General features: G+C 42.3%; 2 protein-coding genes across 5 annotated transcripts in view; one reads left to right on the top strand and one right to left on the bottom strand.

Annotated features, from left to right (window-relative positions):
• TSTD3 (thiosulfate sulfurtransferase like domain containing 3) overlaps nucleotides 1-7,453 on the bottom strand; it is a 38,095-nt gene extending 30,642 nt beyond the window's left edge. Inside the window, exon 1 of the mRNA XM_029596849.1 lies at nucleotides 7,403-7,453. Within this exon, the coding sequence (XP_029452709.1) occupies nucleotides 7,403-7,453 (51 nt within the window). The remainder of the gene's footprint in view (nucleotides 1-7,402) is intronic.
• Nucleotides 1-13,100, top strand: part of USP45 (ubiquitin specific peptidase 45) — a 204,974-nt gene that overhangs the window by 14,814 nt on the left and 177,060 nt on the right. The gene's annotated exons all lie outside the window — the stretch shown is intronic.

The raw sequence follows: 13,100 nt of genomic DNA on the forward strand, positions 1-13,100 counted from the left end.
ATGGACTTCTCCTCTAGGAACTTATCCAAACCTTTTTTAATCCCAGCTACACTAACTGCACTAACCATATTCTCTGGCAATGAATTCCAGAGCTTAATTATGTGCTGAGTGAAAAATAATTTTCTCTGATTTGTTTTAAATGAGCTACTTGCTAACTTCATGGAGTGCTCCCTAGTCCTTCTATTATCTGAGAGAGAAATAACTGATTTACATTACGCTGTTCAAGTCCTTTCATGATTTTGTAGACCTCTATCATATCCTACCTCGACTGTCTCTTCTCCAAGCTGAACAACCCTGACCTCCTTTAGCCTTTCCTCATAGGGGAGCCATTCCATGTTCCTTATCATTTTGGTCGCCCTTCTCAAAACTTTTTCCAGTGCAACTATATCTTTTTTTGACAAATGTATACATTAAAGTGCACAGACAATAAATAAGGCAGAGCCCTGTGGGACCGCAGTGTTTTTTTGTTTTTGTTTTTTTTAATTTGAACTTTATTGCTTTTTCTTGCATAATTACAAAGATATACTTTGCTCAGAAATACAGAAACAAATCATTTAAACTTCTCAAATAAAACAGAAGAAAAATTTTAAATTTAGACCATTATCTTTGTGGGGGGAGGTATACATTGGAAGTCTCAAAATTTACTTCATAATAAGAAATTAGCCTAGCAAGCTATCGTTTTACCCCTTAATATTAGAACCTGACTTACATCACATGGTCCTCTATAGGAGAGGAGGTTATTAAGACTTTCTTTCTAGAGTCTAAGAGCACTCTTAGTTGTTCCGGAGCGTAAAATATATATACATCTTTATTATAAGTTACCACACACTTGCATGGATATCTAAGTAGAAACTTGGCTCCCATGAGAGTGGCTTCCTGACTCATTGAAAGAAAGGCTTTTCTTCTCTCCTGTGTTAATTTTGACAAATCTGGGAAAATTTGAACACGTTGCCCCATGAAGCATTCTCCCTTATGTTGGAAATAAAATCTCATAATCAAACTCATATCAGATTCAATTACCAAAGATATAAGTAAAGTCGCTCTTTCACTAACTTCTAATGAAGATTCCAAGAATTCCATGAGATTATTAATATAAAGTTGTGGTTGATTATCTACTCTCATTCTATTATATGACAGGAAAAAGATCTTATTTATTGATGGTATATTCTCATTCGGTATTTTTAATACCTCCAGCATGTACTTTTCTCAGTGTTGCACGGGAAGTTTAAAATCCTTAGATTTAGTCTCCTTAATCTATTTTCCATTATCTCCACTTTTCTGTTCATGATTTGTTTGTCTTGCATAAGCATTTGACAGATATTTTGTGTCGTCTTTACCGTTTCTTCTAAACCAGTTATTTATTTATTTATTTAATTTCTTTTACTATACCGATGCTCAAGACTAGGTCTTATCGTACCGGTTTACAATGTAACTGAGGGGAAACCAATTAACATCAAGGTAGAAAGTAAAGTTACATTAAACAGGGAGCGTAAAACCTGGGCAATGGAAGACAGTACAGAATTTAAACTAAGAAACAATTAGAGAGAGATAAATATATAATCAACAAAAACTATAAGATACGTAAACATAGATTTATCCTAGGCAGTTATTAGCATGGTATGTCCAGTGGGAGAAGGAAAGGGTGAGGTTGGGTGGGGGGGAAGGGGAGAGGGAAAAGAGGGGGGGTAGGGATTAGGGAGGGGTGGGAGAATGAGAGTCAGTGATGGTTGAGGAGATCCTTCAGCGGTAGGCTTCTGCGAACAGCCAGGTTTTCAATTTCTTTCTGAATGTTGTATGGCATTGTTCTTGGCGTAAGTCTTGGGGAAGTGAATTCCAATGTAGTGGACCTGCTGTTGAAAGAGCACGCTTGTGAATAGAGTTGTGGACCGATGATTTGTTGGGGGGGGCCTTGAGCGAACCTTTGTAGGCAGTTCTGATTGGTCTTGCGGAAGTATGTAATTCGAGTGGGAAGGTGAGTTGGAGAGTGGATTGCTGGTAGACGGATTTGTGGATGATGGTGCCCATCCAATTCTATATTGGATGGGCAGCCAGTGTAGGATTTTTAGGATTGGTGTGATATGGTCCTTGCGACGAGTGTTTGTAAGGATCCTAGCCGCTGCGTTTTGCAGCATCTGAAAAGGTTTGGTGGACGAAGCGGGGAGACCAAGTAATAGAGCGTTACAATAGTCGATCTTTGAAAACAGTATGGCTTGAAGCACCGAACGGAAATCCTTGAAGTGTAAGAGTTATCTTGTTTGAATGTTCCTGAAGTAAATCTTCATGTTCCTGGGATACCTTGTCCAATTTTTCCTGATAAAGAATTTAGCTGCCTCGTGAACACCTGAAAAGTGGGGCCAAAAAAGGCAGTCAGCTCCCATAGGGAGTCGAGAGTCACCATGGCCGGCCTCAAGATCTCCATAGGCACTAGGCCTCCCTGCAGCTCTCTCTGCTCTTCCACCACGCTTCATCCCCCCATTTCCTCTGGTCGAGGAAACTCACCACCATTGCCGGCGCTCAGCGGTTCTGGAGCTACAGTTCCCAGTGAGTCCGGTACTCTAGATACCAATGCTGTTTCTGGACCTTGCCTCTCCGCTTCGACTCCCTCCAACCCAGTCACCGAACTCCTCTTTTCCATTCCCGGCACCATCTCTGAGGAGGGGACTTCCAGTCCTGGTGCCGCCGGTTTCCTCAGGACTGGGGGGACTCAGTGACGTTTCCCCTGATGTGAGCGACGCTCCCAATGACGTTCCATTTGCGGGGCTTTGAGCTGCCCCTATCGGGTAAAATGCGGTAAGTTCCAGGATCGTACGCTGTCCTGGGAGGGTTGAGGGTATGGAAGGATACACACTCACCCTACCTTTTCTCTTGGGTGGCATTTTTAATCCTTTTTTTTTTTTTTTGAAGAAATCTTATGTTTAGAAGGAGAAATACAGAGCAGCTCCGCTGCTAGCTTGCCGTCATCTTGGCCACTCCCCGGGACCCCAGTGTTTAATGGAAACTAAGAAGAGACAGTATTCACAAAAACAACCCAATGGTCTCCAATCTGTTAAATAGGAATTAAAATCATCACAAAGCAATAGATGTGATCCCTATATCAGCTAAACGTGATGGTAAGATTGAATGGTTTAAAGTATCAAATGCTGATGAAAGATCTAATAAGATTAAAAAAAATATACTGCAACCTCTCTACAGGAAAACCTTAAAGCTTGACAAAAACAGTGTTTCAGTCAGTGGACTGGTCTAAAACCAAACTGGGAAGGGTTGAGATGTTCGTGAACATTGACAAATTCTTGAAGCTGTTTACTTTTAAAATGACAGCCTCAGTAATCTTAGTCAAAAACGGCAACAATGACATTAGCCAATAATTAGCTACATTTGAGGAATCGAGAGAAGCTTTTTTTCCTCTTTAAATACTGGACAGACTGAAGCTTATTTTAATATGGCTGGAAACTGACCCTCTGTTTGGGAGGCATTCACTAATTTGACAATAGAACTGCTTAATTCCTCTTGCAACACCTTAAATTGACGGAAGAACATCTCGGTAGAATTAAGATCAAGCAATGATTTGCTTTTATCTTTGTCAAACTCACTAACAGGCCGATACAGAAAAACGCGCGGGAGAGCTGGCGAGCGCCCAGGCCACTCTCCTGGGCGCGCGATTCAGGAGGGTGGCCTATGCAAATTAGGATCCGCGGTAAAAGGAGCGGCAGCTGTCAGCTGGTTTAACAGCTGACGCTCAATTTTTCCAGTGTCGGTTCTCGAACCCGCTGACAGCTACGGTTCGGAAAACGGACGCCGGCATAATTGAGCGTCCGTCTTCCAACCCGCGGGCCGCGGGCAGATTTTTACTTTTTTTTTTTTTTTACTTTTGGGGCCTCCGACTTAATATTGCTATGATATTAAGTCAGAGGGTGTACAGAAAAGCAGCCTTTTCTGCTTTTCTGTACACTTTCCCAGTGCTGGCCGAAATTAATGCCAGCCTTTGGCAGGCATTCATTTCTGAAAATAAAATGTGCAGCTTGGCTGCACATTTTGCTTTCTGGATTGTGCGGGAATAACTAATAGGGCCATCAACATGCATTTGCATGTATGTTGCGGGCGCTGTTAGTTTCGGGGGATTGGTCGTGCGTTTTCGACGCGCTATTACCCCTTACTATATAAGGGGTAAAGCTAGCACGTTGAAAATGTACGTTCAAACCCGGGCTAACAGTGCGCTCCGGTGGAACGCACTGTACTGTATCGGCCTGTGAGTCAAAATGTTTCCATTTTGCTGTACTCTCACATGACATGAAAGGGCAAGCACCACAGTCATTTGGCCTAATTGTTTTTGGAGGAGGAACCTCATCACTAATTCTTATATCTGATTTACTCTGATCAAAATGCATAACTATTTTTGCTCTTTTCTCATACAAGAAGCTTGCAAAATTCTTGCTGGTGATTGAGATGTGTATTTGCTTGCTGTCCTCCATGAACATTAACTGTTTTCATATTAAATTTTTTTTCATTTGCAAAAGCTGGTATTAATCTAAAAGTTGTCATTTTCGTTAGTGGTAAATTTCTCGGTTGTCTACTCAATATCATTGATTATAACCAACTGCCACTAGTCATGCTTTATATTGCTGCACATCATCTTTAGGACTTAATGTTAACTTAAATACCCAATTTAATTTAATAACTTTCATCTCTAGTTCCCAAGTTTTCATCCTGTCGTGAGATGAAAGCTCTTCTGCAATAGTCTCTGCACACTTATCGTGCTGGCCTATCTTCATCGTATCTTCAATGTGTATTGGTTCTTTCACTATGATGCACGCTGTTGCAGTAAGACTTTGCATTTGGTTTAAGTACTAACCTATCAAGGGGTCGCAACTTGCTCATTGAATAGCATAGTTCCTGTTTGGTGGTTTCTGTTTGTGTTCTAATGAGATTTCGCCACACATTTCTGCCATAGATGATGGACGTTCATGTGATGACGCTCATTATCAATGGACTTTCCATCATCGTTTTTTGTTTCTTCATCAATATGAAGAAGTCCGATGTTCTTGTCATTGGGGGGGGGGGGGGGGGGGAGGAGGAAGTAGTCACATTTTCTCAGTGCCACCTCTATTTTGTTTTAGAATTTTGGCTCCTCTTCTTGATTCAAGAAACTTTGGAGATTTGCTTGTCAGCATCTTCTTCATTTTGGGATGATTCATGCAATATTGTGTTTTTACAACAACCAACAAAAATTGTAGGTTTGCTGTTTAGCATCTGATTTCTTCCCATATTACTTGGGAATCCAGGCATATATAAGAAGTATCCTCTGGCTTGCCTCTTGCTGTCCGTGATTTTTATCTCAGTAGCTTATTGTTACTGACTTCAGGCTGCTGAGTGTTTTGTGCTTAGAGTCCAGATTTGTTAGGTGTGCAGTGAGGCATTGGGGCTTGGCAGAGGCTCATGTTTGCCTTACTTTGTTGTCATCAATGTTTATTTTATGAATATTTTAAATTTGTTCTACATGTAGAACTACAGATTTAGTGGAATATAACTGTATAAATAAATTCTTACAGATCTGTCCTGTATTGCAGTGTAATTATCAAGTAAATGACTAGAGGCACCACAATCTATTGAAAATGACTCTTTGTCATCAGTGGTCTCTTAATCTACATGGATTATTTTTACATAGCATGCATATTGCTTCTTGATGGATCCAGTGGTGATCTCATTATTAGATAATTCTGGCTATTTTTATTCTCTGATTATGTTTATTTGATTCTTTTCATTGCTTGAAATTTTACTCTCTTTTTTGCATTTTGAGAATATTTGTTTTCCTTGTGCAAAATCCCATACAAAATGTCCAAATATCTTGCAATGACTTTATTTAAAAAAAAAAAAAAAAAAAAAAGGTTCTATACCACTGTCCCGGCCAATAAGGTTGCCCAAAGCAGTATACATAGCATCAAAGGAATACATATACATAAAGCATCACAATGCAACCATAATTTATATAAAATGGCATAAAACAACAAAGCATAAAATAGGGACCAATTCCGATTTGGCCAACCTATAAACGTTTATAATCGGATCTTACCAAAACTTCCAGACAGCCTCATTCAAAAATCAACTCCATTATTTCTGTCTCTCCAGCAAATCTTAACCCACCCCTTACAAGGGAAAGATCCAGACTTTAATCTTTTTTTTTGTTTTTCAACAATAAATAATCCTGATCTGATCTGATCTTTAAAGGTAGTCAATTCCACAGAGAAAGCTCTATTGCTTAGTTGGACTTTACACCATTCCATAACAGAAGAGTTGATCAACAAAGCCTTTTGACTGGAGTGAAACTGATGCCGTGTGATGTACTATTTCAATTTCTCTCTAACCTAGGGAGGTTCATTGCCTCTCATTACCTGAAAAAATAAACAATTTAAACTGAATCTCGGCATGAATCAGCAACCAGCGTGAGGATTTTAATACTGGTATCGGTATTATTGTTACCCTTACTGCAATATTTTGGATCACTCGCATCCTATATGTGAGCCAACCAGGCAGGCCTATGCATAGGCTTTTGAGGTAATCAAGTTGTGCCATAATAAATGTGGTCCATAATGACTTAATCTAAAAATCCACATTAGTCCTTTTAATACCATTAATTTACCAAAAGCAATTTTAACCCACTTCAGAAACACGAACTTCCCAATTATAATCCATCATTTTGACTCTTAACCACTGTTTGAAACCTACACTGCACTTTTATAGAAATAGACTGTATTCCCCGGCCTCGGTTCCATACTAACAGTATTTTAGATTTCTTAGAATTCAATACCAGTTTCCCTTTAGCAACCAATTAGACGGTATTGTTAGATCTTCTTGTAATTTAAGTGAGGTCATTTCCCCCCCCCCCCTCTCCTATCCCTATCTATCTCATGGAATTAAAATCTGAATGCAATCCACGTAGATGTAACCTCTCAGCCCTTGGATTTCTAAAAGCTTGGCCAGATGCCGTTTGTTGTAGTCTCATTAAGAACATAACTTGTTTGTGAAGTGTTTAATGTTTGGACAGTTATATTCATAGTATTTTTGTACTTTCCGTGTAGCTGTTATATCAGGTCAGATTTTATGATTGCCTCCTTATTTTTCTGAAGAATCAATTTACATTTCAGGGTTGGATAATTGCTGGAATTGAGCATTTGAATATGATTTTTGCAGCATATTCAGACATTTTTTTTTTCAGTTACTTTCAGCTTGTTCACAGAAAATATTTTCTAAGCAGGCTGCTGTTCAACAAATTCTCTGCAATTCAGAAAAAAAATCCCGTTGTAAGGGTTTCTTTCTGCAGCTTTCTTACCTGGCTTTGCCTTTACTGTTTTGTTTTTTTCTACTTGTTTGGGAGCTAATCCCCGCTTCGTGGGCTGTGGGGAGTTACCTTTATCTGTTTTGCTTTCTCTTTATCTTCTTTTGCATTGCCTGGATTCATAGCTCATTTTTTTTTGTCAGAGATTTGTAGCATATAGGGAGTTTGTTTTTCTTTGGAAGGCATTCCCTTATTTAAATTAACAAGCCAAGGAGGTTTCTTCTTTGCAAGAACAGTAAAACATCACTGATTTTATTAACAAAGTAAAAGGGAGCTGTAAGCAATCAGTAACTCAACTCATACAGAAACTGGAAGCAAGTGAGTGCACATGCACAGCACACAGCAGTACGGGAGCTCAGATAGCTCAAAATAGATCCGTACTAGCTAACTCGGTACACTCCTGCACAGTGACATGAAATGCATTTCCAATACTTATGCCTTTAGGGTTATCTTTTGTGGGGTTGGGTTTTTTTTTTTTTTATTTTAGTGGATTATTGGAATAGAGAACGGTACAGTTTTCCAAAAATTGCTAAAATTTAGCCAAAGCACCAGATTCTGTAACTTAGCATCAAAAGCACCAAATCTAGTGCGAAGAGTATCAACTTGGCAACACCGATTAAGTACTCTGGTTTTCAAGGGTTGTAAAATGTTGTTTTTGATTAACCACTTTTATTATTTTAGGAATGATCAACAAGTATATTAACAAGTCAACAAGACAACAGTCAATCAAACTATTTATCCCCTACAGAATGGACCCCGATCTTCACATGTCCCCCCTCCCCGAAGCCCCCCTTGTTTCGCTAACAATTTCTTCCCCAAATAACTTCCCCAATTTCTCCCTCCCCTCTCTCATATGCCCTCCCTCCTTCCCAACTACAGACACGATAGGGAAGTCTCCGAATTCATAACACAGTATAGCAACACACTAACATGTTAAAGATATTTCAGAAAATATGTCATCAATTATTTAAAATCAAACTCCTGGATTTGTGCGGTAATGATTGAACGTAAGGGTCCCAAATCTGCAGAAATTTCCGGCGCTGAGTCGGAAAGGTCTTGGAGAGCAGGCAGTCCATTTGCATCATCTTATGTAGGTGATTACACCGAGCCCAGAAGGTGGGTGGAGATGCCTCCTTCCAGTGCAGTAAAATGAGTTTCTTCCCTACGTAGCATGCTTTCTTGATAAAAATGCGCATACCCATTCCTTTTATTAGATACAGCGGAACGAATGTCGGTAAATAAAAGTTAATAAATAAATAAAATAAATAAATACAATCGAATAACAGCAAGTGAGGCATTGGGGGTATGTGGATTCCCAAGAGGGTCTTCAGTTATTGCACAATTCTGCGCCAGAACTGATTAATATGACCACAAGCCCAAAACAGGTGAAAGAGTGACCCCTCCACTTGTCTACATTTCCCACACAAAGGGGGTGGAACCAAGCCAGAACGAAAAGCAATCGAAGTGGAAACGAATGCCCTCCAAAGGAACTTGTATTGCATTACGTGGAAATACATATTGGTAGACACTGTGGGTAGTAGGTAAAAGCTGGAGCGGATCATAGGGTCGGTCATGGTGAAAGTTCCTTCAGCATTCCAACGCTCAGCTAGCAACAGATTGGGATCCATCTTCCTCTGCAGTTGCTTGTAGTAATAAGAGAGCGAAGGACTGTGTATAGCATTTAACTGGAGGAATTGTTCTAAGGCTTGAAAGACTGCAGGTTTTAAGGAAGCTTGAGATAGAGGTGACATAGTTGGGAAGCTGCAGGTAAGGGAAGACCTGTAATCCACTCTGTCCATACAGCTGGCGCAATTCCTGCAGAGGTAGTAATTGGCCGCCTCCATTCAGCACATGTCCCAACTGTACAATCCCCAAATATTCCCATCGTCTGAAATCCGCCGACTGTAACCCCGGCAAGAACCCCGCATTACCCCGAAGCGGCAATAAGTAGGCACACAGCAAAGGTAAGTTCAATAATTTAGTGAGCAAAAGCCACGCCCGGCGAATTGGAGCGATTTAAGGAGGTCAATGGAGGTGAAAAGGGCAAATCCCCTTTTGGAGCATGAAGTACATAACGCAAGTCCAAAGGGGCCACCAAAGTGCGCTCCGCCATAAGATTCAAATAAGCAGCAGACCCCAACACCCAGTCCCGAACTAGTCTCGAATTACTGGCCAAGTTATAAAGTCCCATGACTGGGATACCCTTCCTCCACCGTAGTTGCAATGAACTATAGGTGATCCGCAGCTTCCCACCACGCCAGATGAAAGCCCGCTTCCCCTTATCTAAAGTGAGCTGATCCCTTTGTTTTAAAATCAGTCAGGTTCTGAAATAAGTAAAGCCACCGGGGAAGAAGTACCATTTTAAAGAGATTAATGCGGCCTCCTAAGGACAAAGGGAGGGGTTGCCAAGTCCGCAATCTCTCCTGCGGATCTGTAAGTAAGCGGGTTACATTTAAAAAATAAAGTTGAGACAGGTTGGTAGTTAACCAAATCCCCAAATATTTTAACTTCCCTGGCGCCCACATGAGAGGAAAGTTACCATCCCAGGCATCCCGGACTGTCTGAGGGAAAGCTAATGCCATTGACTTATCAACATTAAGCTTAAGGCCAGAAAAAATTCCGAATTCTTGAAATATTCGTAAAAGGGCCGATAAGGATGGCGAGGGATGCGTGAGAAATACCATTATATCATCTGCTAAGGCTGCATATTTAAACGTTTCAGAGACAAATCGACTCCACGCACTGCCCGATCCCGCTGAATACGGCAGAATAGTGGCTCCAGTTGTAGAATAAATAATAAGGGGGACAAGGGGCAACCCTGCCTAGTGCCTCTATGTATTGGAAAAGGTTCTGATCTGAAGTAAAATGTTGTTTTGAAGAAATAGGGGGCCTGTGGTCGTTGGTTTCACACAGGGCTCTCTCACAACAGGCAAAATGTTCCAACAGCTGCAGGAGCCAGCCATTGTAGTCCTGTCCCGTCCGCCATCTGTGGGCTTGCAGGAGTCGGGCCCTCTTGGGGGAGGGTCTCCTCTGTTTTCTACGTGCCATAGCAGCCGGCCGCTGCGGTGCTCCTTCCCCTCCATTATGCACGTGGCTGCAGGAGCCTGCTCCCATGGTTCTCTCCTCTTGTCTCGCTGTTAGGGGCCACAGGAGCCGGCCACCTCCATGATCTCCTCCCGTGGCTTTTGGTGATTGCGATAGAGCAGTAGGTCTTCGGTGAATCTATTTGTTGAGGAGGATGAATGGTTAGATAACATTCTTGACGGGGTTGGTTTGATTTTCGAGCTTTGTGACGAGTGCGTAGCTGAGTTATGTGGGAGAGATGTGCAGAGTGAGTGGGGTTGAGGGGCTGTTACACGTCTGGAGAGTGACTGCGTGTGTGCTAGTTTCCGCCCTGGGTCTTTTGACAGCTGGCATTATAAACAGCTGTAGCACAACCCTTTTTTCCCCTTAATTTGTAAAAGGTATAAGGCTCCCCCCCCCCCCCCCCCCATTTTTCTGCAAAACTGTGAGCTTCATAGTTTTAGGATGGGTTTTCGCTAGCCCTTGCTGATGCTGATTCTCATCTTACTGCCTGGTAAGTGACTCCCCCTGTCCTGTGATTCTCTCTCTTCCATGACAGGCCCCAGAGAGGGAATTTCTCTGCCTGCGATGGCGACAGGACAGGGCATCTTTGAGCACCAGGCAGTCTCTCATTTTATTTTATTTTATTTTTTGTACAGCAGCTGCTGTAAATATGTCCAGCTTACCCTTTCTAATGCACCTCAGTATGTTCAGGACACTGGGAAGTGACCTGAAGTGTCCACGAACACAGTGCATTTGCTGTTAGTATATAGACGAGTGGCAACTCCCCTTTTCAACTGGCCCAAGGTCCACGCGAAAGCCACTAATGTGACCGTAGAGCGAAAACATTTGCCCACCCCTGATCGACCTAGTTTTTCTTTAGTCTGTGGTTAGAAAGACAAGTGCATCGTATGGTTTAGAAGGGCAAGAGTGAACTGCTGATTAAGCTTTAGAGATCTTGGCTGCAGTGTGGATATTTTGCAAGCCAAAAGTGTTCGGGCTGTCCTAAGCTTGCTCTCATGATCACAGACTAGGTTGTTTTGCATAAGACGTGCTAGCCCGTAGATGCCATGTGTGAGTGGTGGTCTTCTGCTGCTCCTCCTCCAGAGTCCTGCACTACAAGAGTCCCGGCAATCTCCGACTTGACATCTGTGATTTCGGAAACCGGCAGGGCGCAGGGAGGTGCCGTATTCCTCTCCGCTGTAGGTGTAGTATCAGTGTGCAAATCCAGGATCGGGGTGCATGGCTTGGAGAGCTGACGTAGAATGCAAGCCCGTCTGTTCTGAAGTACGGTTTTGGAAGCTTATTGTCCATTTTACAGTTTTATGTGTGTGTTTTCTGGCTCTCTGCGCCACTTCACACTTAGGTATTCGTTTTGTCTCTTCTGCATTGTGGGCCTCTTATTTTGATGATTCTTTTTCATGTGAGGTAATTGTGTTTTTAAAGGGGGCTTTTCAACCTAGCTGATTCAAAACGGCCTATGCCAAACTATAGTGCTGAACAAGCTTAAAAAAAACCCCAAAACCCGAAGTACTTAAAATTAATTTTCCCTGTGATCATCCTTTCTCCTCCAATTGTACTCTCTCACTTGAGGCAGGGTATATCAGAGACATGTGTGTGGATTAGAAGACGCTTGAAGCCTAAAAGAGTGTTCCAAGGCTATTCTTCCTCTTGAGAGTATTTAGCATTATTGGGGCCCACAACTTGCTGAGATGCTGCAGAGTTTTGCCTCTGTCTGTGGCTTCACAGCAAATTGCTCTCTGCTCCTGTAGCAATTCTGCTCCTTCATTCCCCGCTGAACCAGCCCAGAAGCTGCTGCTTCTCTTCCCTTAGGCCCACTGAGAGCTACCATGATAGCCTGTGCCCCCAAAGCTGCATCTGGGCTGTACCAGCGAGGAGTCGGAGCCACCATCCAGGGCAGCTCCCTGCCTCTGGTCCATACTGAGGAACCACCACTGTGATAAGGAGCTGGCGTTGCTTCCTGGTGTAGCCCCCTACTGCCGCCTTGAGCCTAGGCTGGAAGGAGCCCCAGTGGCCAACCCAAGGAACTGTCATGTCCCAGGTCTAGCCCGCCCCCCCCCCCCCCATGTTCTTGGATGTCTCCAATGATGAGCCATCTTCTTTAGGTGAAGAAACTGGCACCTCAATCCAGGGGAAACCTCGAGCCCAAGTCTGAAGAGATGCCACAGAGATGCTATAGACCACCACCTCAGTGGCCATTTTTACAGTGGCCACTGAATCATCTAACTTGACGTTTAGATCGTTTTCCGTTTAAAAGTGCTATTTTGTGACCAAACTAGGGCTTTCTTTATCCAAAGACACCTCAACGACGTGTGTAGGGCAGTCTGTATGTTCCCTATCAACATCTACACAAACAGAGTGAGTTGGGGTGTTAGTATATAGATAAGGAAGGACTGAATTATTAAACTGACATCCAAAATCACAGACTTCCTTGAGAGTAATGTTCTTAAAATAAATTCAGGTAGTCATCCTATTATGGGGGGAAGAGTCCAGTGGCTTTTCTTGATGACTTGACTCTCTCTGCTTCCCTACCAGCCAAATTATTTGGCCTTTCAGGCACTTCTAAACAGATTACATTAGAACATAAGAAATTGTCATACTGGGTCAGACCAAGGGTCCATCAAGCCCAACATACTGTTTCTAACAGTGGCCAATCCAGGCTACAAGTACCTGGCAAGTACCCAAA

This window comes from Rhinatrema bivittatum, chromosome 3 (assembly GCF_901001135.1).
Source record: "Rhinatrema bivittatum chromosome 3, aRhiBiv1.1, whole genome shotgun sequence".
Lineage (NCBI taxonomy): Eukaryota > Metazoa > Chordata > Amphibia > Gymnophiona > Rhinatrematidae > Rhinatrema > Rhinatrema bivittatum.